The sequence below is a fragment of the Lissotriton vulgaris genome, chromosome 7, assembly GCF_964263255.1.
Source record: "Lissotriton vulgaris chromosome 7, aLisVul1.2, whole genome shotgun sequence".
NCBI classification, from domain to species: Eukaryota; Metazoa; Chordata; class Amphibia; order Caudata; family Salamandridae; genus Lissotriton; species Lissotriton vulgaris.
Window position 1 is genome coordinate 848,079,595 of NC_141695.1, and position 24,779 is coordinate 848,104,373.

General features: G+C 44.4%; 1 protein-coding gene across 1 annotated transcript in view; it reads left to right on the forward strand.

The window, feature by feature from the left end:
• The window catches only part of LOC147702547 (matrix metalloproteinase-21-like), a 183,383-nt gene that overhangs the window by 113,006 nt on the left and 45,598 nt on the right, over positions 1-24,779 (forward strand). The window contains exon 7 of the mRNA XM_086931212.1: positions 9,905-10,077. Coding sequence (XP_086787338.1) covers positions 9,905-10,077 — 173 coding nt within the window. The remainder of the gene's footprint in view (positions 1-9,904; positions 10,078-24,779) is intronic.

A 24,779-nucleotide genomic window follows, 5' to 3' on the forward strand; every position in this document is an offset into this window, starting at 1 on the left:
GGGATTTTGTGAAATACATTTTGCTGCCTGAGAAAAACGGCTACAGTTACTCTGTGCAGATAACAGCGGACTACAAAGACCAGCACACCTTGAGGGACAGCCAGCCCTGTGAGGCGACCACCAGAGGACAGAACTCTCAAAAACAACAACTGTGCTGGGGCAGCTGCTTTACCTGCGATATGCTGTGGCGTCCTACTCCTTTGATAAAGGTCAGTGTCTGACCGAAATGCATCAGGAATATGCCGACCCTGCAAACAGCAATTAAATGCTTTTAAATTCACGGCAAGTGAGTGACTCATTTATTTCTCCAGCGGAGGAACTTGTTTGATATATATAGGAACGCCCATACCAGTACTCCTATATGCGGACGATGCTGTTCTACTAGCACGGACCCCTCTAGGGCTACAAAGATTACTTACCTCCTTCGGCGATTTTATGAGCTCACTGGATCTAGTCATCAACAGCGGTAAATCGCATGTTATGGTACTGGGCTCAAGAAAGAACACCATGAACATATATTATTGCAATGGTTCCACAATCTCTAGAGTTAAAGTTTTTACTTACCTGGGGGTTGTGTTTGATAACAATGGCTCTTGGGCTCCCAGACTCTCATTTAAAGCCACAGCTGTGAGAAGATCGTCTGCCGCAATATTAGGCTTTGCTAAAAGACTGGGGGGTAAACCATGTGAATCAATTCTATCTATTTATAGAGCAAAAACTGTTGCAATAGCAAGGTACGGGGCTGCAATATGGGGCTACAAACAACCTGATCCAATTCAGAGAGAGGAAAATAAATTCCTCGGTGCACTTCTGGCCCTTCCCCAATCCTCGGCAGCCTTTTCAGTTCACCAGGAACTGGGCATGGGATACATCTCAGATGTTATTACTATGGCTCCCATCCTATTATGGATCAGAACTTGGTTGAACCATAATCTTACCCTTAACCACCCGATCCTCAGGGATTGTATGAGAGCCAAAGAAATCCAATGGTTATCCTTCATTAAATCTACAGCTGGGTATCTGGGGCGCCCAGAGATTTATGCAAACCCAGAGGGTCTGATAAAAGCTGATCTAAAATGGGTTAAAACCAACTTCTTAAAGATTAGAGAGCTGGAAAGAGAAGAAATAGAATTGAGGAAACCGATGGTTAGGGCGCACTATTTGCTTATTTCGTCCCCATCCATACAACCTTACCTTACTATTGTAACTATACCATTCCACTGATGGTTGCTAACGAAATTTCGATTTAACCAGATCTATCTGTTACTAAGCGACCTGAAAGAGTGGAGTAGGCCGGAGGATGTTGCACCTTGTTATGTGACGAGCATTCCCCACAAGACTCATCGCATTTCTTGTTCCTTTGCCCCTTTTACACTGTGGCACGGAAAAAGTTTATTCTCTCTTTATTAAAAAATAAGGGTTTTAACCAGATTAACCCAGCACTACTTTATTTACAATTAATGGAAACTCCGGCAGTTATGTTTAGTGTTGCAAGCTTCCTTGTTGCATCTAGGCGAGCTAGAAATATTAGATTGACCACCCAAACGGCCTAGGCCTAACTGCCGCATTGTATTGTGATAGATTGGAAGGGATAACCTGATTAAATGGGCAATTGCCCCTTCTTACTAATGGCATACTTTTGTGATTTTTATTAATCGAATAAAGTGGATTTCTGATTCTGATTCTAAAATATAAATATATATATATATATATATATATATATATATATATATATATATATATATATATATATATATATATATATATATATATATATGACACTGTCACATATTAACAACAGGAACAAGAGGATTATTTTAAATAACTCTCTTACAACATGTAAAATCAAAGACAGAGACTCCCATGGAGTTTCGATTATCAGAATGACCCTATAAGGTATACTAAATTTCATGAATTTATTATATCTTAGGACAGCTCAAGCAACCCTTGACCAAGTGATAACTCTAATCTCCCCAATGAGAGTCTTCACTTCAAAAAATGAGCGATCTCGGTATATAACTAATGTGTACCCAGCATACAACAAAATATGCTCTACACAGAGCATGGAACAAATCATTGTGGTTATCAGCTCTTGAGCATAAGCTGTTCTTAAGAATAAAGAAAAATCTACATGACCAGTGTATCAGGCAGCAACCCATTAAGGATCAGAAAAGAAATAAACAGATGAAAAGCTGTCATCGACAGTCCCAGAGTAGAAAGTCACCACTTCTATGCCTAATAGTAAGTAGAAATAAAGAAAACGTATTGCATGCTAGTAGGTAGCCACTTAAAAGAATACACCTCCACTAGAAAAGATCTTTTAGAATAACTGCCCATATAATATCCATGACAAAACGTGTAAAGAATTACAAGATAATCTAAACAACCACAAACCCCTGCAGTAGGTAGAAACACAACTCTGGTAGCCACCAGATGAAATGCATTTTCCAACTCCATCATGCATAGACATTCCCTCCTTACAAGTCAGGAAGAAAAAATCCAACCAAAACATTGAAAGACATGTCTAGTTGGCTTTGTCCCACCAACTAGCCCTGAATCACCGTAAAGCCGAATCAGCATGCTCACCAAACAAATGTACCCCATCAAACGGCATAACTTTCAGGCTATTCTGTACAGCCTCTGAAAACCCAGATTGAAGCAGCCATGCAGGTCTGTACAGCGCAACTGACTGAGCCATAGCTCTGCCCACTGAATCAATGGTGTTCACACCACATTTCGTGGTGAATTTAGCCGCTTCCCAGCCATCTTGCACTACTTGAAGAAGTCCACCCCTGGATTCTTCTGAAACAGAAAGCAGCAGATGCGACACTGAGTCCCATGAAAAATCAGAAAATCTGCCCAATGCACATTCTGTGTTCAAAGACCTCAAGGCTAAACTAACAGAAGAGGATATATTCCTCCTACAGTGTTCCAGCCGTCTCAACTGTTTATTTGGTGGAACCAGCAAAAGGCCACTAGGGTCCAACGAAGCGGTAACAGCCTGTATGACCAGTCCTTTCAGGGTGGGATGAAGCAAGAGACAAACTGAGCCCCCAGGGGAAGGTTAATGCCTATGGGCCATAGCCCGGTCAACTAGAACTCCCTTAACAGGTTTTGCCCAAGCTCCTAACAAAAGGTCATATAGAGGATCAACTCCTGTCTCACCTTGGTGTAGAACTTCCACTAACAGATCTGTGGATAATTCCACTGAGGGAAACCGACAACCTAAGACCACAGCTACTCCCCTCAATACATCTGGATAAGAGGAACTAGCCTCTATTGCCATACATGGTGGAGAAAGTTAATCTGAAACTGGGGAGGATTCAGGCCATTAGCCTCACCCAGTTCAGTCAGCAAATTTCCCTCCAAAAGAGGCTTCACAGGACTGTCCAAAGAGTCTTGACACCCCACGCTCTCCCCTTCACCTTCAAAACTGTGTGGTTCCATAGGGAAAACATTGACAGAATGTCTAAGGGCAGATGGAGAGTTGCCCAAAGGAAACAGCTTCACCGGTGCCGCATCCAACACCATCTGGCGCTGGTACTGCGTCGTATCAACTTCTGAAAGAGTAATTCGCTCAGCATCAATTGGTGCCACTGATGTCAGTGGCTGACCCAACCCCGAAGGTGGGAGCCCCAAAGGGATGTGCACCCGCTCAAATCCGATAACAAATTCAGAGCGCCCAACTATCACCAAGGGCAAACCTGCCGGTGAGGATGCAGTCAGGACACCTCTCCCTTCTTGGTGCTTGAAGACACGCCTTAGAGGGGCCCAAAGACTTTATGCAGGATATTGTAATACTCGCACATTTGGGCTAGTCGCCCTGGCTCCAGTGACTTTAGGGAGGCACGGGGAAGACTTCTGTGAATGCTCCGCAACCGAAGGCTGGAAATTGGCATCGAAGATGCACTTAGGTTTTGACTGTTTATCCTTCTGAGCCTCCTTCAACAGATAGGCCCCTTCACGTGAACAGCTCCTCGATCGGTCTCTGGACTTCAACGACGATCAATGACGCCGCAGAGCCTCTGATAGTTGTGCCACCAGAAGTTTCATTTGACACTCTCTCAAAGCCTTTGGCTGAAGATGTCGACAGGAACAGCATTCCTCAGAGTTATGGTGTTCTCCATGTCACCACAAACAGACAGTATGAGAATATGTAGCCGAAATCTGTCTACTACAAGAACCACAGGGCTTAAACCCTGAAGATATCATAAAAAGGTTTCTTCGACAAAAAGTCACAACGGGCTAGAAAACGGCCCTCAACTGCTCCGGATGTTATGTTATGTTGTGTGGACTTATACCCTGCATGGCTGCCCCAGCAACAGGGTGTCTCAGCGTTTGCAGAGCGGAAGACAGCCGAAAGTGCAGCTAAATGGATGTGAAAAGCCAGGTTTTAATCAGCCTCCTGAATGTTCAGTGATCGCAGGTATTGCGAACAGAAAGAGCGATAAAATTCGACAGTGCGGGAGCCTGAGATTTAAAAGAGCGGCCCCCAGCTCTGCAGCGACGGACTCGCGGAGTGCACAGCAGATGGTGGTCAGCAGAGCGAAGTGCACGCCTAGGAACATAGGCTGTACAGAGCGGCTGCAAGATTTGGGGACTCTGTCCGTGTAGAATCTTATGAGTGGTGCAAAAGGTTTTAAATTGAAATCTTTGCCTTATGGGTAGCCAATGGAGACGGTGTAGAAGGCTAGTAGTACGACATATCCTGGGTACTGCAAAAAGAATGCGTGCTGCTGCATTTTGTACACGCTGGAGTCTGGCCGTGACCGTTTTATTAGTGCCCAGCAAAAGACCATTGTATTAATCTAGACGCGGCAGGACCACGGACTGCACTATTAGTTGGCGGGTATCGGCGTAAAAAAAAAAAATGGGTTTATGGCTGCGCAGGAGACCAAAGCAAGTACCAGCCACCTTCTTTTCATGAGGCTCGAAGTTAAGAGCAGTATCAATCAGAACTCCCAGATCCTTAACTGGATGCTGCATTGCAAGCATGGAAAAGGAGAAACTGATGTCGGCAAGGGAATTATATGGGCTCCGTCAACATCACATAGGATGGATGACGTTTATGCAGAGTCCTGCAATGCCCTCTTATGACGTACAGACGTGCTATGGAAACATTTCTGGATCCAGTCTCTTGCCTGGGGGAGGGTTTTAAAGTTAGGAATCTGCATCTAGATGCCTCTATCAGATAATACTTCTCAAGTAAGTGATCCCACAGCAAGGACTCCAGGCTGTTGGGTGTACGTAGTCATGAGTTCCCAGAGAGAACTACTAGGCCTAGGGAATGGGCAGGGTCATAGCTTCAGGGGGGTGATTAGGGGTATCAATCCCCAAATGCATTCTTGGCTTAGGGACATATGTATCATTCCAAATTGCGATTGCAAACGCTGACATTCTGTGAATATCGGCGTTTGCGATCACACTGAGGCTTAATGGTATGTATGAAAGCAAAACTGCCTCGCAAAATAAGGAATCGCAAAATTTGTGATTCCTTATTTTGCAATTGCATTTAAGGAATCGCAAATTGCAATTCCCTAAATGCAATGAAAGAAGCACAGAAAAATTGCAATTTGGCCTTAAGGAATCACAAATTACCACCAGCTTCAAGTTGGTGGTAATTTGCGATTTCTTTGCAAAATGCACTTTTTTGCATTTTTCAGGGCATGTATGTGTGCCACATGTGCACACATGCAGATTTCAGGGGTGCAACAGGGTGTCCTTTTGACAACCTGGCACCCTTGAATTTGCAATCTCAATTTGCGATTCTCTAATTGAGAATCACAAATTGAGAATGTCTTACCATTCAATCCTATGGGCCTCTAGGCCCATAGGAATGAATATGGAGTTATTCCTTAATTGCAATTTGCGATTCGCAATTAAGGAATATGTAGGATTCGCAAAATTATTTGCAAATCCTACATACATAGCATTTTGTGATTCCCAAATAGTGATTCTCTAATAATCGTTATTTGAGAATCACAAAACCTAAGTTTCATACATATGGCCCTTAGTTTTTGGGTCTGGGGGCCCTCAGTCGGTCAGCGGCTGCTTTTCACATTTTTCTTACTTCACTAAGAGCTTCTAACCTGTTCATTTTTCACAAGCAGAAACTTAAAAAATATATATATATATGACACGCTTTTGGAAGTCCCCGCACTACAAGTTGGCTCTGGTGCTCAGTGGCGTGGGCGGCTACGGCTGCTCGTTTCTTGTGTGCCGAGGTATCGGATTATCCAGAGCCCACCTTCACCACCCGAGAGGAAAAGAAGCAATGTTGATGCCACTGCGCTTCACACTGGGCTAGATGCTTTGTCGTCGTGTCCTCGCCAAACAGACTCTCGGACAGGAGGACAGGAGGTTGGTGCGGTGTGGGGACCCGAGGGGGTGCTCTGTTCTACAGGACACATCAGGACATGGGTCGTGTGCATTTTTCCAAGAATCGCCTGTGCAGTTTGGTTGTGACCTACCCCAGCGTCGCCCAGTACCGGAACAATGCATTCTCGGACCTGCGGTCCATTGCCACACAGTGGTCAGCAATCAGGGTGACGTTTCCACTTGGAAGGTGAGTCAGTGGGCCTCAACCTATCATAGCAGAGCGGGACTCATTTTCTTTGGGATTTGTGCACGCCTCCTGACATACTTACCGGGCACTAAAGAAGGCTCCATGCCGAAATGCATTTGCCTGCTATGTGTAACCTTCCTGATTAAAGCGGCCTCCTTGATGTTCCCCTGTTGTGGCTTCCACTTCTTTCGAGTAAATGAGGTGTTTGTCATATATATATATGACTGTAAACCTCCTTCACACCAAAAGAGCAGAGGCCACAACGGGGGAATATCTAGGAAGCAGCTTTAATAGCATTTGTATGGCGAATGCATTTCGGAAAGTATTGCCTTCATCAGCGCCCAACATGTTCACACAGCTTCCAAGATCGCACAATGTTCAGTCCTGCCGCCCACTTTGTAGAAGAAGGTCGCCTCCGCCCCCTATGACGATGGTACACCACCTGTTGCAGCTTACTGTGTAGTGATAAACTGCAACTCCCAGAATGCACTGTCCGAATACCAGGTAGGTGGTGATAGGAGTAAATACCCTGTGGGATGGGCGGACTGTTGGATTTGCGGTGTTAAGCCCAAATGTGATCCCTTGAAATGCCGGTAAAGTACTCCCTTGAGTCCCCACACCGCCTCAGCCTACGAGTTAAGGTCTAAATTCCAGCGGGGGCAGATTTGGCAATACACATCACCCATAGCCAGGTACAATACCTAACAATCACTCTGTTTCTTCCAAAACGACGTGGCGGGCTCGGAAGCAATCCAATCCCTTGGAAAACGAAAAGAACCTGCCGAAACATAGCCAGTGTTCTCCGGGCCACTTGTGAAGCGGGGGCCTCTGTGCTGCGTCTCTGGCAAACGCAGAAAATATGACTGTAAACCTCCTTAAATATATATGCAAAAAAGAAGGAAAGAACTCTGGGTAGTTCCCAAGTTTAGGTGGAAGGCAGCTCCTGTATAGAGCACCCTCAACACCAGCGACACTCTACATTTGCCCACCTCAAATGTCTGCTTTTCTATCAAAGTTTTTAAGCATTGGATTAGCACAGTGCTATCCACGCCGAGATAGAAATGGACAAAGTCTTTTGCCATTAGTACAGCAAAGTCTTTAAGCATAGGATTAGCACAGTGCTATCCACGCCGAGCTGTAAAATGACAAAAGCCATTTACCACTCCAGGCACAATATTACAGCTTTGTATTGGTAAAATACCACCCAAGCCAACCTGCAATGAGTAAAAGCAACCCCTGACATGTGTTTCGCTGTCATTACAGTTCTTCAAAGAGGTTTAGCTTTGTCCAGACACAAGGGAGCACCCAGTATAAGTCAAAACAATACCATTGCAGGCATAGAGTGACATATAAATTATGCAAAAAAGGAGAGAACTCTGGGTAGTTCCCAAATTTAGGTGGAAGGCAGCTCCTGTATAGAGCACCCTCAACACCAGCGACACTCTAAATTTGCTCACCTCAAATGTCTGCTTTTCTATCAAAGTTTTTAAGCATTGGATTAGAACAGTGCTATCCACGCCGAGATAGAAAGTCTTTTGCCATTTGTACAGCAAAGTATTTAAACATATGATTAGCACAGTGCTAGCCACGCCGAACCCTAAAATGACAAAAGCCATTTACCACTCCAGGCACAATATTACAACTTTGGATTGGTAAAATACAATCCAAGCCAACCAGAAATGAGTAAAAGCAACCCCTGACACGTGTTTCACTGCCATTACAGCTCTTCAGAGAGGTTTAGCTTTGTCTTTGTCCAGACACAAGGGAGCACCCAGTATAAGTCAAAACAATACAATTGCAGGCATAGAGTGATGCATAAATTATGCAAAAAAGAAGGAGAGAACTCTGGGTAGTTCCCAAGTTTAGGTGGAAGGCAGCTCCTGTATAGAGCACCCTCAACACCATCAACACTCTAAACTTTCTCACCTCAAATGTCTGGTTTTCTATCAAAGTTTTTAAGCATTGGATTAGAACAGTGCTAACCACGCCGAGATAGAAATGGACAAAGTCTTTTGCCATTTGTACAGCAAAGTCTTTAAGCATAGGATTAGCACAGTGCTAGCCACGCCGAGCTGTAAAATGACAAAAGCCATTTACCACTCCAGGCACAATATTACAGCTTTGGATTGGTAAAATACAATCAAAGCCAACCTGAAATGAGTAAAAGCAACCCCTGACACGCGTTTCGCTGTCATTACAACTCTTCACAGAGGTGTAGCTTTGTCCAGACACAAGGGAGCACCCAGTATAAGTCAAAACAATACCATTGCAGGCATAGAGTGACGCATAAATTATGCAAAAAGGAAGGAGAGAACTCTGGGTAGTTCCCAAGTTTAGGTGGAAGGTAGCTCCTGTATAGAGCACCCTCAACACCAGCAACACTCTAAATTTGTTCAACTCAAATGTCTGCTTTTCTATCAAAGTTTTTAACCATTGGATTAGAACAGTGCTATCCACGCCGAGATAGAAATGGACAAAGTCTTTTGCCATTTGTACAGCAAAGTCTTTAAGCATAGGATTAGCACAGTGCTATCCATGCCGAGCTGTAAAATGACAAAAACCATTTACCACTCCAGGCACAATATTACAGCTTTGGATTGGTAAAATACTATCCAAGCCAACCTGAAATGAGTAAAAGCAACCCCTGACACTTGTTTCGCTGTCATTACAGCTCTTCAGAGAGGTTTAGTTTTGTCCAGACATTAGGGAGCACTCAGTATAAGTCAAAACAATTCCATTGCAGGCATAGAGTGACGCATAAATTATGCAAAAAAGAAGGAGAGAACTCTGGGTAGTTCCCACTGGACTTGTAGGCTTGGAAAGCTGTGCCACTCAGATTTCCAGGTATACTACTGGCAATCCAGATGATGGGATGAATTCTTGCAAATACTCTAACCAGTAGCAATCGCTAAGGGTAGCATTTCGACCTATCGATTTTCGCAAACTTTTCACATCTAGACAGAGGCCCATTATTACAAATCAGTACTGACTCTGTTTTCAATGGAAACAGTCCATTCCCGAACCTTGGTCATTTCACCACTCCATCCTCCAGCCCACTTCTTTTTTAGATGGGAAACTTGAGATTCACAACTCCCAAGTGTCACTAAGCTACACCCCTGCTGCGGTCCATAGCTCCAGTGGTAGAAGAATACAATAAATGTGCCAAAAGGAGCCTGTGCCTATAGAGTTCCTATACATCAGAACATTAAGGGTCATGCACATTGTAGATGTAGAGTCTGTGCATATATGTGCTGCTTCTTTACACATTTGACAATGAAAAGTCCCCAGGAATGAGTGTGTCTGCAAACAGGCCTAACATTAGTTTTTCTATGTCATCAGGTAACCAGGTGTGGCGCTATGACCCGGAGAAGGATATGGCTTTCACAGAGGATGCAGAGGGCAACAGCTATCCCCAGCCAATCAGCGATGCCTTCCCCGGCATCCATGGGCCCATCGACGCAGCTGTCTTCGACAGGGGGGAGGGCCTCATCTACTTCTTCACAGGAAACAATGTAAGTGCCCATTGGTGATTTACTTTTCTTTCTGGTACGATGTGTTGAAAAATAAGAAGCATGCTGTGTGTGCAGGGATTCTGCAAATGAGTTGTTTAAAAACCACTGGTTACACCTAAGCATGGGTACTTCCTTGTAGTGGCTTATCTGGCTCGAGAGGGTAATTTTGTATGACTGGTCAGCGGAGTAGCAACTGTTGGTGCAGCGGTGCAGTGGTACAGGGGTCCAGAGCCCTGAGGGGCCCATTGAACCTTGACAATTGCTGTATTTTTCTACCCCAATAGCAGTAAAAGGGATCATTTTCTTAACTTGCATTAGGGTTGAAGACTTATTTGCTACGCTACTACCTGGATCAGGACAATGTTCTCAGATTCAATAAGACGGGCAGCCTGAGCAGCAACACCCAGTCTCAGCAGTGGTGGTCATTCTCACCTGCTACAGCAATGTACTAGGAGCCAGTTGCAGCCTCTGCGCCGATCTCCTCACAATGGTGTCGTCTAGCATTTCCTGCCTCTGGCCAGTTAAGGCTTGTATCTCAGCAGTGACAACCCTTCCTTACACTTTGGCTCCAGTCTCTCAGCGCTCAGCATTCTGCCAGGTGACGCAAGTAGTTGTTCAGGTACAGTCTTAAATGCAGCTTACATGAAAACTGCGCAGAGTGACCGGGCGACGCCTTCATGACATGAGTGACTCTTGGCTTCGCACTCTGGGGAAAGTCAGCTTTCCCTGGGGCCTCTTCCCTACTGCAACACTTTGGACTTCTCCTAATTAACAGTCTCTCCTCCTGTAGGGCTAGGCACACTGCTTTTCTCGCTCAGCAGGCAAGCAGGATTTTAGGCAATTTAGGCAGACCCTCAACTCATTCCGTAGAAAGTGCAAGCTTCAGGTGATGTTCCTTCACTTCTGGGAGTCTGGCTATCTGGCAGGCCGCGATTGCACAGCAACTCAAATAGTACATGTGGAGCACTCTTTCCCTTTGCCATGAAGACCATAGAAATGGAACAAAGTGGGGCAGTTTTGATCACACTTTCAACACATTTTCCAGATAGGGGATGTGGATTCACTGTAAAAGGTTCAGAACCATTTTGAGTTGGGTCTCTTTCACATGGCATTTCCAGGCTGCACAACAGACACTGCCTTTATGCAAAGTGATGAGGGCACAATGAAGTGTGAGAGCTATTCGCCCTAGCTTTATTAGCCTTCCTGAAGCACTGATTACAGAGAGAAAAAAAGGAAGGGCCCAGCCTACAAACGTAATCACATTGAACAATAGAAACTGCAGAACCACTCCTAACCATCAAATGATAGTGCTTAGGAAGAACTAATCAGGAATCAGCAGTCCTTCGCTAGCAATGTCCTCACATAGGGCCAGATGTAGGTAATCTCAATTTACCTATTCTTAAATACCGAATTTTACCGATTCGGTATTTAAGAATAGGAAAATGGGATGTAGATAATTTTTTGATAAAAATTACCGAATCGGTAAGATTCGGTAATTAAGAAACGGTATTTACTGATTCGGTATTTATCGAATCGGTAAATACCGATTCAGTAATTCACATTCATTCCTATGGGTCTGGAGGCCCATAGGAATGAATGGGAATTACTGATTCGGTAAATACTGAATCGATAAATACCGAATCGGTAATAGGGGGAACCCTTTCAAGGGTAGCAGGGTGTCACATTGACACCCTGTTGCACCCCTGAATACTGCATGGGTGCACATGTGGCACAAATACATGCCTTAAACCAACGGTTTTCATTATTTACCACCAACTTGTAGTTGGTGGTAAATAACGAATCCTTACAGGTGAAAAGCCCTCACTTGAGTGCTTCCTACATTTCAGATTCGGTAATTTGCTGAATTGGTAATTAAGAATTCGGTAATTTACCGAATTCTTAAATGCCGATTCGGTCAATTACCGAATGTGAAATGTAGCCACCAAGGGCCCGATGTAGGTAGCCCTTTACCGATCGGAATCGGCCGAAAATAATGATTTTCGGCCGTTTCCGATCGGTAAAGGGCTATCGAGATGTAGGGGCACATTTTCGGTAATTTTAACAAATCGTTATCATTACCGAATCGGTAAATTTACCGAATCGGTAATATTTACCGATTCGGTAATGATAACGATTCGGTAAAATTACCGAAAATGCTATGTAGGTAGCCAGTGTTCCATCAGCACATGGCTTACAGAATCGGTATTTTACCATGGAATACAAATCCATGGTAAAATACCGATTCCTGTGTACATGCACATCTGTGCATGTACACATGTGCCATGTGACAGACAGACGTGCCCTTAGGGCATGTCTGTGTGCCACATTGCACACATGCCCGTTTTGGGGGTGCTAGAGGGTGTCAAAGTGACACCCCCTGCACCCTTGCCAAATTCGGTAATTACCGATTCGGTAAATACCGATTTGGTATTTGACTTTAATCCTATGGGCTTCAAAGGCCCATAGGATTCAATAGCAAATACCGATTCGATATTTACCGAATCAGTAATTACCGAATTTGTAAGGAATCGGTAATGATTCCAGATGTTGGGACCTACATCCCATTTACCGATTTTGAAATACCGAATCGGTAAAATTCGATATTTCAAAATCGGTAAATGGGATTTACCTACATCGGGCCCCTACATTCTAAATGCCTAATACCGGTCGGTAACGGCCGAAATTCAGTAATTTCGGCCGTTACCGACCGGTATTAGGGTTCCTACATCTGGCCCTTAATTTCTTAAGGTAGTACGGCCTCCTTCCTCCTCACTTCAGTGTCTCAATTTCCACCTTCCAACCAGAGGAATGCAGCCAATACACTTTCACTGTCTGGGAAGCTAATCTCATCTTCTATCTTGTGCCATACTAAATCAGGGGCACCCAAAGTGTATCCCATTGGCCCCAGTACTCAGGCACAAACACACACAGATTCCTACTACAATACATGTGGTACACATGGGATCTGATAAAAAGTTTCTTGTAAGTATATTGAAATATTCATTCAAAGATTATAACACATTGAAATTCGGTATGGTTACACAAAAATAGTCGTTTATTCATGATATCTATAATGTAGTCTATACCAATCAATAATAATTTAGTTCAGACACCAAACAGCCAACTATATAAAGGTAAACTTCTTTGTTAATGTTTATTTATATTTGGTCACTTGCTTGACTTCCAATGGCAATAAGCTTCCCAAAGTCAGCAACATATTACCAAATCTCCACAGATACCATATTCCTCTTATTTCAAAACCGCAGATGGTTTTCCATTTTTCTCTATTTTTTGGATACCATTTATTTGCAACATCAGGGACATAAAAATACATAATACTTCATGCATCAGAAATGATTTCAGTCATTGTCATCTTCCCCACAGTCAATATCAGAAGTTTGAATGTTCTATTACTTAGATTCTGGCTCCTGCAGTCAGCGCTATAACACAGAATTGCTAAGGAAAGTAAATTCATCACCAGTGGCGGCTCACTCGGAATGGGGGCGGTGAGCAGGATTAAAACAAAATGACTCAAATGAACTTACCTTGTCCGCTGCGCCACTGCATACCTTTCCTCGGTCTGCTGGAAGCACTGGAAGCACCCAGGCTTCTGGACTCTCCTAGCCAATCAGGACTCTGCAGGAGCACCATCGTGGCAGTGCTTGGGGAGGCTGGGCATAATCTCCACAGGGCTGTGGAGAATATGCCAAGTGCGCATGACGGTTTGGCCAGCCCTAGAGGGCTGGCCAAACTGTTATGTGCACTTAGAGGTGTGCAAACCACTCGTCCCCTTCTCTGGTGTCACGGAGCAAGCCCCGCCCCGACTTCTGCATAGAAAAAGAAAATGATAATAAAGTCATGTTATTATCATTTTCATTTACTTTTATGCACTGCTTAAAGAGCAGTAGGGTGACGGTCCTCTGCCTTAGTGGAGGAGCCGCCACGTCTCATCACCACTCCTCACTTCCACCCTTGGCCAACATTCCTTACCACATGCAATGAACAATAGCCAAGGTGGGACCTTTAAACACTGTAACTCTTCATCGCTTTTTCCCAAGTCCATTTCTGCATTTAATAATCTACTATAGGATACCGCAAACTAGGGCAATTATTCCCCCTCGGAACACTACAAACCTAAGACCTTAGGAAACATACAATGGTAACCTATATAACATATTATCTGCAGTATGTAATGTCTCAACACACTTGTGTTTCCTAACACTGATCTTATTTGTCTGAATTTTATCACCTGAGTCTAATTTAGAACTACTCTGTATTCCTCAAGGTTCTTCCCACGCCCTCAGCTCACTCTCTATCATCGCCATCTCTTCAAATATCCCCCTGTGCTCTTTGCTAGGAATGGAACATTGGGTCTTAAGAACACTGATGCTCTCTGGACTCTCTGATACATGGTACCACTGCTCTTACTCCCCTATGCCCTAGGTTCTTCCAAGAAAATGGGCCTACTCTCCCTGTCAACTCATCTGTGATACTTGTGATATGGATGAAACGGATGAACAGTAGCTTCCACCTAGTATCATAAAGGACTGAAAAAAATAGGAACCTCTGCCAATACTTAAATAGTTTCTTGCTCAACCCTTGAATCAATGTTCTGCTTTCTCTACATAACGGGATGGTGTATGGGGTATATATTAAAAGATCATCACCTGTGACCCCGTACCCTCATTGTGGAAAGCATTTTAGCCTTCTCTCCATAATACTGGAATTTAGCTATGAACCTAATGATTTCCATATGAGCACGGTTTAGGAGTTTGTTTAGTCCCCTCCCCCCAATTCATCCACAAATATATGGTTAACATTTTCCATGATATAAAGTTCCACCTCTCTAGTTGTTTGCTTTCTCTCTTCAGGAACGTTTTCCTGTTTTTAACAGTGCCCAGTTTGTGATATAGTTTCTAGTCTCTTTTCTCCAACTCCAACACCTTTGCATATAGTATTCTGCCAAGCCTTTCACATGTTGGTATTCCTTGAGTCTGCAGATTATTTATTCAACTTCATCAGAGCAATTGTTTAGCTCAATAATCGAGTGAGTCACTTCTGCCTGCATCAAGTGGTAGTCTGTAATTAAGTCCTTGATGTCTTCCTTGGTAGATGCTTCCATATGCTATTCTTCCACAGTGCTAAATCAAGCTTGTTGTGTCCCGTGAACTTGTGAGAGGGATTGGGCTGTTTTAAATTCTACGCTCATTTTTCCTTGCTGGACATGGAGAATCTACAGGCTTCATCCTGAAGCCCATCTCCCCCCATATCCTCACACACTCCCAGCTTCCATACCTCTCCCATCCTGCTTGCTTCCCTCCAAAACCTCCAACTCCCTTTCCAACCACCTTCCTCTAACACCCTCCCTCTCAACCTTATTTCCACTCCTTCCACTACCCCTCTTCAACCTCCCACATGCTTCCCACCACACAACTACTTCCTTCCATTGTACTCCCTCAACTATTTTGTAGTGTAGTTCCTATATTCCCAATAGGCTCTGCGCATTGGAATAATATATCCTATAAATTTGACTTAGCACTTAGGTCGATTAGGTCTCTATCGAATATATTAGACTTAATTGTGAGTGTCAGCTAGCTCAGAGGTCACTAGAAACTTTCTTGAATAAACAAGAAAGGATTAGTTTCTGACAACCGGATAAACATGACAACTTTGTTTCCCCAAGAATAAAACTGATCTTCAGAGTTGTGGAAACAATAGATAGATTTTTGACTCACGTCAAATGTGCATGCTTCGTTTCATCAGAGGTGCACAGAAATAGAGAGACAGGCGTTTTCCAAACAAGGGTGTTGCATTCAGAAAAGTACTTAATTATGTAAATAGATCCAGTAGACGTAGGTATTCTTAAGTAGGTATTTATTGGTTAAAGTTGGTAATAAGGAGGGTAAGAAGGAGGAAGGAAGGAGGCAAAAAGGAGGCCCCACCGGGAGCAGCATCCAGCTGCTCAGCCCACTCAATCAAACTGACCACACATTCAAACCATGCACACAGGAACATTCCAATGACATCACACACACACAGGCTGAGCAGCAGGGAAGGAGATGATCAGGATATAACACATCTCCCTCTTTTAGAACAATGAAAACAAAAGAGAGAAAGTGAAACTAAATACAGTATGTCCTGATGGTGACAAAATCAGGATTACGAATAAGCAGTCAACATAGAAAATGAATAACTGTAAATAATATCATGAAATGAGCAGTCAACATAGAAAATGAATAACTGTAAGTAATATCATGAAATAGCAATATATCATCATGAAAGATGAAGAGAGGAATAATATCTTCTCGCACAAAACCAGAGAGAAATCACATACAACCATCCCCCATCTCAAAGAAAAACCCAAAATATCACCAATCATGGCAGTTGGCCAGACTGTCACGAAAAGCAATAAAAGGGACAAAAAACTAAACAAAATGGCGTCCCAATAGAATAACCAATTTAGGACGTAGGAGTTACCACGCTATCCAAAACACACTTAAATAAAGAACAAAGCGCATAACACCTAATGCATGGGTACATGGCTACCTTACGACTCTCTGTAACTGAACACCTCTAACTGAAAAGAGCACTTGCGTGGTTCAGGAAAATAAACATGAATAAACAGAACTGAGGACTCTGCAGCCTCATATAATTTGATCACAAAGAAATGGAGCACCTCAAACCATGAGCACTTATGTGGCTCCGCAACATATGCATCATAAAATTCCAAACTGGAGAACTAAACTTCAGAAAATACAGGAGCGCCTCAAACCATGAGCACGTATGTGGCTCCGCAGAATATGCAAACTACAAATCAAAAAAATACACACTAGCATTGAACTCCTCAAAGTTCAAGAAAATACACATTAGCATTGAACTCCTCAAAGTTCACGAAAAAAACACACCAACATTGAACTCCTCAAAGTTCAGCAATAAATGTAGACTCTGCGCGACTAAATGCAGTAAAGTGTGAACTCCTCTATTTAAAATAGAGCACTATTAATAAGTGGTTCATCAAAAATCAGCATAATAAATCTCAACACTTAATGAACACCTCAAATTAATTGAGCACAAATGTGGTTCATTTCCATAAATAAAATCTAACATTTCCACGACTCAGCAAAGTAAAACCTGACCACTAAAAATTCAATATATAAGTGGCTAAATTCAGTAAGCATAAATTAACAAATTAAAATGACAGTAAAGGAGCACATTAAGAAAAATCTCATCATATAAATATTTCATGTAGTAACAGTAAAACAAGCGTAAACCTATCATCACAAGTACACATGTGATTAGCAAATAATCCCAAAACAAGAAACTAAAACAATAAAAGTAGTCACCGTTGTCATGTTGAACAGCTCCACTTCTTCAGTAAGGCAGGTAGATGACATTCATAGAATTGAATCCAAAGTGTGTAAATCAAATGGAAATATTTTCCTGTATTCGTGCCATACTGAAAAATAGACACTAGTTGGCGCAGATGGAACAGAATTGATGTATGCAGTACGTAATGTAGAAATTTTTCGAAGAAAACAGCTCCGGTGAGCAATCTGTGTCAGTTTCAAAATCAATTTCAGTCAAATTGTTTAATAACAGTACCTTTCTCATGAAGAACAGTTTGAAAATGCGTCCGATGTTATTGTGGAGGCAGGAGCACCATAAAAGAACTTAAGCAATCAGTCATTCGTAACCTCGACGCTCTTCGACCTTGCCCTGACAGTTGTTGCCAGTGATGCACGTACGTGCGCATAAACACTGCGTGAACTTGACCCTGACGGCGCGTTCTACAGAATCACCAATACTGTGGTAGTATTCTGTTGCGTCATCATTCAGTATCCAGCCGGCCAAGAAACAGATCTTCAGCTGATGGAAACGACCGTTGGAAATACGGTGAGTGAAATACAGTCAGGGACAAAATTTTCACAAAGCCAGTAATCAGTACTCCGGGGCTCGATGTTAACCCCCGATAACAGCAATTAACATATGCAATCTTTGCCGCCTCACATAAATTGCTGAAAGGTTCACATCTTTTAATTTAATATTGGTTTTTTGATCTTTGCCCTTGTTAATATAAATTGTCATTTTAAGTTGGGGTCTGAACATCGTAGCACTAAAGGTATTAACGTTTTCCACTGTTTCACTCTGACACTCAGTCATAACTTTGAAATTTTTTGACGGTCTTGTTAATAAGTCTGCCACTTTAAAATTCAATAAGCCACACAAAGTCCAACGCTTGAAACATACCTTTATAGATGTTTCCTGTAGGCTGTCAGATGTGACATGACACCGGTGGGGCATCAAAAGCGTTGCTTGTCTTCTTTTAAAAACTTTACTTCTTCTCTCTGTAGTTCCATGTTTCAAATGTAGTTTCTGCACACGTAGTTCTTTCTCGCTCGTCGCCATTGTTGCATTCAGAAAAGTACTTAATTATGTAAATAGATCCAGTAGACGTAGGTATTCTTAAGTAGGTATTTATTGGTTAATGTTGGTAATAAGGAGGGTAAGAAGGAGGAAGGAAGGAGGCAAAAAGGAGGCCCCACCGGGAGCAGCATCCAGCTGCTCAGCCCACTCAATCAAACTGACCACACATTCAAACCATGCACACAGGAACATTCCAATGACATCACACACACACAGGCTGAGCAGCAGGGAAGGAGATGATCAGGATATAACAAAGGGTTTATTGAACAGTCTTCTTTCTCATGCAAGTAAAGTGAACTGCTATTCGCAATACTTGTTACAAAGTATAATGCGTACAGTAAGAAGAGTATTATAAAATAATACTGTAAAAGCATTGTATGGTTCCTAGACCTTAGATAAATACATACATAAATAACAAAGGCTAAAAGTACTCAACTGGTGCTTCTAAAATACTCCTACCCCAATGTACCTAACCTAAGTCTAGTACAAGGGAAGAAGTAAGTGAGGTGTAACATAGGTTTAGTTTTTCTTTGCCAAGAATCTAATCAAGATTTCTCTTAGGGTCTAATCAGCTCCGTACCTTGGTTTCAGAATGAAGAGGTCTGGTATCTCTGTCTCGGGACTCGATTTCCCAACACCCCGTGAGGGGAGTTTGGAAACACTGGAGCTGGATTCTCAGCGAGAGAAAGGCAGCCTCTCTGTAAGTGCGTCAGCTGGAGGGTCGGCTTCCTTCGGCACTTGCTGTAGCGAGCTACGTCAGGCAAGTAGATAGTCGAGCTGCTCCGAACCACTGTGTCCTTGCTAGGGCAAGTTTAGGCATATTTATACCTTGAAGGTGCCTAGTTTGACGTAAAGTCGGACATAATAACTGTCAAGATTACGTTCCACAGGATCCGGTCGTTGATAATGGGGGTCCACCTCCTAACGTTACCAACTCCCTGATCTTAGAACACAGGGAATTGGAACCATTAAGCGAGGGAAGTCAGGAACGGGGAGGGGACTGCTGGGACAAAGGCTCTGAAATGATATAGAAGCAGACAACACAGTTAAACACAACATAGCAACATCATAGCTACTCTCTTCAATTCTCGCTAAGAATGTAACACCAGACGAACACTCTACACACCTGAACCACAGAGTCTATTTATACCCAGCAGAGTAAACAGTGAAAACAAAAGGAAGGCGTCTTAGCTCTCTCCACCTACATCGACCCACAGAATGTCAGCAGCTACCAAAAAGCACAGCAAAGGCAAAGTACACCAAAGGTTTCTCAACACCTGGAATATTGAAACACCATATCCAGCTTGCGGTAAAAGGAAATGTGCCTGAGGTTGAATCCCAACCAAAACAACGAACTGTAGATAGTGGCAGTCACCACCATGAATCTCCATACAGGGGAACCAAGTAAACCCACGGAATCACGGCAGCAAGTGGTAGGCCAACACACCTTGCTCCGCTACAAACAAAGAAATGATTAATCATTTAACGGTAGCGCGTGGCCAGCCGACACACGGCGCTCTGCTTTTAGCTGAAACGAAATGGAGAACACGGTAACATGTGGCAGCCACCACGATGTTCCGCGATCTAGCGAAATCAGGGAGGAATGATGCAGACACGCATGGCGTTGTAGAACAATTTGAGCGCAGCCGCGCTGATGCTCTCGGAGCCCCGAGAGCAGGAGAAGAAGCAAGAACAACGGTAACGTGTGGTCGGCCTGACACACTACGTTCCGTTGATTAACGAGGGAGCCGTAGGACGATCACTCACCCACTGCCACCAAGAGGAGATCAGGAACGCCTTCGAACAGCACGGCAGGAGCCGCTAACGACGCCACAAGACCCGAACCTGCGGATCTCAACAGGACCCGGAACAAAAAGAATTACGCGCATGAGCCGATGAGCTTGCAGACGCTATGTTGCTTCCTGGTACAAAGGCTCATGGGAGTTGTAGTTCAGCATGGGAGTAGTTCATAGGCTAGGTAGGCGCGAAGGGAGCCCGAACCCTGACAGTAGGTCCTCCTCCCTAGCGCCTCCTAGGGCTAGCTTAGCTGGGAATTGTGCATGAAAGCGACGCACCGCTGCTGGTGCGTGAACTTTCTGCTGTGGCTCCCACGTATCATCCTCGGCCGAATACCCTTTCCAAGCGACCAGGTACCACAGCGCGCCTCGTTTCCATTTAGAATCCTGTATGCATCTCACCTCGTATTCATCCCCACCATCAACCAGCACCGGGGGGCCGCCTTCCTAACACAGGACAAGGCAGGCTTCAGAAGACTGCTGTGGAATACAGGGTGTATGCGCATACTGGCAGGTAGTTTCAACTTGAACGCCACAGGGTTCACTTTTTTAATGATGACATACGGACCGATGAAGCGAGGATAGAACACACTACGTAGTTTGAACCGTATGTTCCTAGTAGAGAGCCAAAATCGGTCCCCCACCTGATAATCAGGTCCTTCCCTTCGATGAACATCGGCCCACCGTTTGTAAGCCACCTTGGCCTTGGTCAAATGCTTGATGAGCTGCTTCTGAACTGAGTGTAGCTTCCTCACTCTGCTGTACACGGAGGGCTGAGCAGACACGCTCTCAGGAATCTTGACAGGAAGAATGTTAGCGTCTACACCATACGTGGCATAAAAAGGGGACATACCTGCAGAGCAATGCCAGGCGTTGTTGTAAGCCAATTCAGCCATCCATAACAACGATACCCATGAGTCCTGTGCTACGCTGGCATAACAACTGAGGTATTTCTTTAGCGTCTGGTTAAGCCTCTCCGTTTAACCATCCGTCTGAGGATGGAAGCTGGTGGACAAAGACAACTTGATCTGTAATGCAGTGCACCAGTATTTCCAGAATCTGGCTATGAATTGTGGGCCCCCGTCCGAGACAATGACCTCAGGTACCCCATGTAAACGGATCACTTATGTGAGTAGTAGTTGAGCCGTCTGACCAGCCGTCGGTAGGTTGATGCAAGGTATAAAGTTACCCAGTTTGGTCAGACTGTCCACCACTACCAGAATTGCAGATTTGCCCTGATCAGAAGGTAAACCAGTTACAAAATTCAAACTTATTGTTTGCCAGGGTCTTCTTGGCGTAGGCATGGGTATCAGTTTTCCTCTCATCATCCCACTGTCTGTCTTCGAACTAGCACAAACAGCACAACGAGCAACCCACATGGTAACATCTTTTTGAGCACGCCCTGATGACCTGCCAGAGGAACCACATGACACCCCCGAAAAGCCTCTTGCTGCAAGGCGATGGAAGGTAAGAAAAGCTGAGTATTAACGAAAGGCAATCCCTTCTTCATGGATCGATTGCTGTCTTTTGCCGCCCAGGAATCCCAAAGAGAAGGGATTTTTCCTTCCGTACCTTACTCAAGAACGTGTCCGCACTGAGCACACACACCACCTTAGCAGGTCCTATTATGGATTCCATAACCGGAACAACAGCGGTATCACCTTCGTCTTGTCTAGACAGTGCGTCAGCTTTTCTGTTCTCACTGCCTGGTCTGAAGGTGATGATAAAGTTGAATTCGGCAAAGAACAGCATCCATCTCACCTGACGTTGAGACAAATGCCTTGCCGTCTGCATGTGCTGAAGATTCTGGTGATCGGAATACACCGTCACCGGATGCTCCGCACCCCACAGGTAATGTCTCCATTCCTGGAATGCCCTCTTTACAGCCAAGAGTTCTTTTTCAGAAATCGTATAGTTCTTTTCGGCTGTATTCAACTTTCTGGAAAGATATGCCACTGGATGTAATTGTCCGGTCTTAGAGTCTCTTTGTGACAGGATAGCCCCAAGTGCCTCATCAGAGGCATCCGCTTCTACGATGAAAGGCAACTCTGTCTTTGGATGAGCCAACACAGGGGCTGAGGTCAAAGCCTGTTTCAGACACGTAAAAGCCTGTTCTGCCTCCAACGACCAACAGAAAGTCACTCCTTTCCGGAGCAAACGTGTCAGAGGAACTGCCATCTGGGAGAACCCTACAATAAAACGCCTGTAATAGTTAGCAAAGCCCAAGAAACTTTGTACCTCTTTTACGGACTTAGGTGTAGGCCAGTCCTGGACTGCTAAGACTTTGCGATCAGACATGCGTAGACCCTTGGGGTGTAACATGACTCCCAGGAATTCAGCGGAGTCCACCCCAAACTCGCACTTGCTTAATTTGCAAAACAGTTTATGTTCTCTCAGTTTCTGGAGTACCATGCTGACTTGTGCTGTATGTATGTCTACCACCACAGAATAAAGTGGAGAAGTGTGGCTCACTGGTTAGAGCAGGCAGACCCTGAAGCAGAGGTCAGACCCGGGACCAGGGTTCGATTCCCGACGCGGCAGGGTGTTGAGCTCAAATGTCCACGGACTCGATAATTCTCGCTTCGGTGCCTGACTTAATCATGGGTTCACACTATGCAACTCTGGGCATTAAGCTTGCTTAATCTCCACAACGGCCCCCCGCGGCGGGATGCCTGGCTTTCACCTTGGGGATGCCCTGTAGGGGCTATCACACAGGGAAAAACCTGGACGGGTTCCCAAGGCAAGCGCGGAGATACCTCTTCGGGGGTCGATTCTGGCGATATAAGAAATGTAATAATAATAATAATAATAATAATAAATCAAAATGTCATCTATATAGACAGCCACACAGACATCCATATACTCTCTCAACATGTCATTCAGAAAAATCTGCGCAGGGGCATTGCAAAGCCCAAATGGCAAGACCAGATATTCATACAAGCCATAATGGGTCTTAAATGCGGTCTTCCATTCATCCCCTGCTCTGACGCAGACTAGGTGGTAAGTCCCTCGGAGGTCAAGCCTGGTGTATATCTTGGTGTTACGGACCTGATCTAGTAATACCATAATGAGTGGCAAGGGATACCTGTTGCGAACTGTAACCTTATTGAGCCTGCGATAATCCACGCAAGCCCGTCGATCACCGTTTGCCTTCGATATAAAAAACAAAGAAGAAGCAGAAGGTGAGTGGGAAGGCCGGATAAACCCTATCTTCACATAGTGCTCTGAGTATTCTTTCAGGTACTTTGTTTCAGGGACAGATAAAGCATATACCCTACACGTGGGGATCACTGCACCTTCCACCAGATCTATCCGGCAGTCGTATTCTCTGTGTGGGGGTAATTGTTCTGCCATAACTTCACTGAATACGTCCTGAAACTCCTGATAGCACGGAGGCAGGACCACCACCTTTTCTGCCGCAGTGGCTAAACAATGGGAATATGTCAACGCTACAACATGAGGAGTGAGATCAGACACGATGTGAACCCTACAACTGCGATCTACAAACTTCAGAGTCTTTTCCCTCCAATTCATCAAGGGATTGTGGTGGCTAAGCCACGGCATACTCAGGATGACCTCATATTGAGGTGCCTCTATGATGTTCAGACGTATCTCCTCCCGATGTAACCCTCCAGGGACCGGCAAGGATAACACCAAGTCCTCCGTTCTCTCCGTTATAAGGCCTGATTTTTGAGGTTTGCCGTCTACGGCCCATACTTCCTCGGGGCTGTCTCTCTGAATCCTGCCTAATGCCAAAGAGGATACTAGGCCGCTATCTACAAAATTCCCCGTAGCCCCTGAGTCAACCATTACCATTACTTGGTGTACCTGAGCCTGATTTTCCAAGGACATGGTGAGCACTATATGTGATTCATGTTCCGGTATTTCAGGGGCTGTGAGAGAAGGGAGTTTCCAGCTCTTCTCCGCCTTTTCCACCGGTGGTGCTTCCTCCGTAGTTATAGAGGATACAGTTGCTTTCTTGTTTCGTGACCAAGTCCCTGAAGCCCTAGGTTTCGAGGGGCATTCCCTAACATAATGACCTTTCTTCCCGCAATACATACACAAACCTAGCACTTTCCTGCTTTCCCTCTCTGCTCTAGTCAAAGGGGCCCTAACAGCTCCTATCTCCATGGGTTCACTACCGGTGTCTGCAGGTTGGCTTACCTTTCGAGGGTAATAGTCGGGGCGATAATTCCCTCTCTCAGCCTTGCGTCTTTCGCCCCCTCTGTCAGTGAGTCTCCCATCCAACCGAAGGGAAAGGTTAATCATATCAGAGCAAGTGAGAGGCTGTGGATCTATTTGAGCTATGACATCCTTTAAGCCCTCGCGTAGCCCTTCATAGTAAATAGACATTCTTTTCTCTTCAGGCCATGCAGTCTCTGCTACTAACCTGTTAAAGGTAGTGAGGTATGTAACCAGGTCTTGTCTCCCTTGTTTCAACTCTAATAGCTCTCTGTCCGCGCTAAAGGTGGTGGCCCTCCT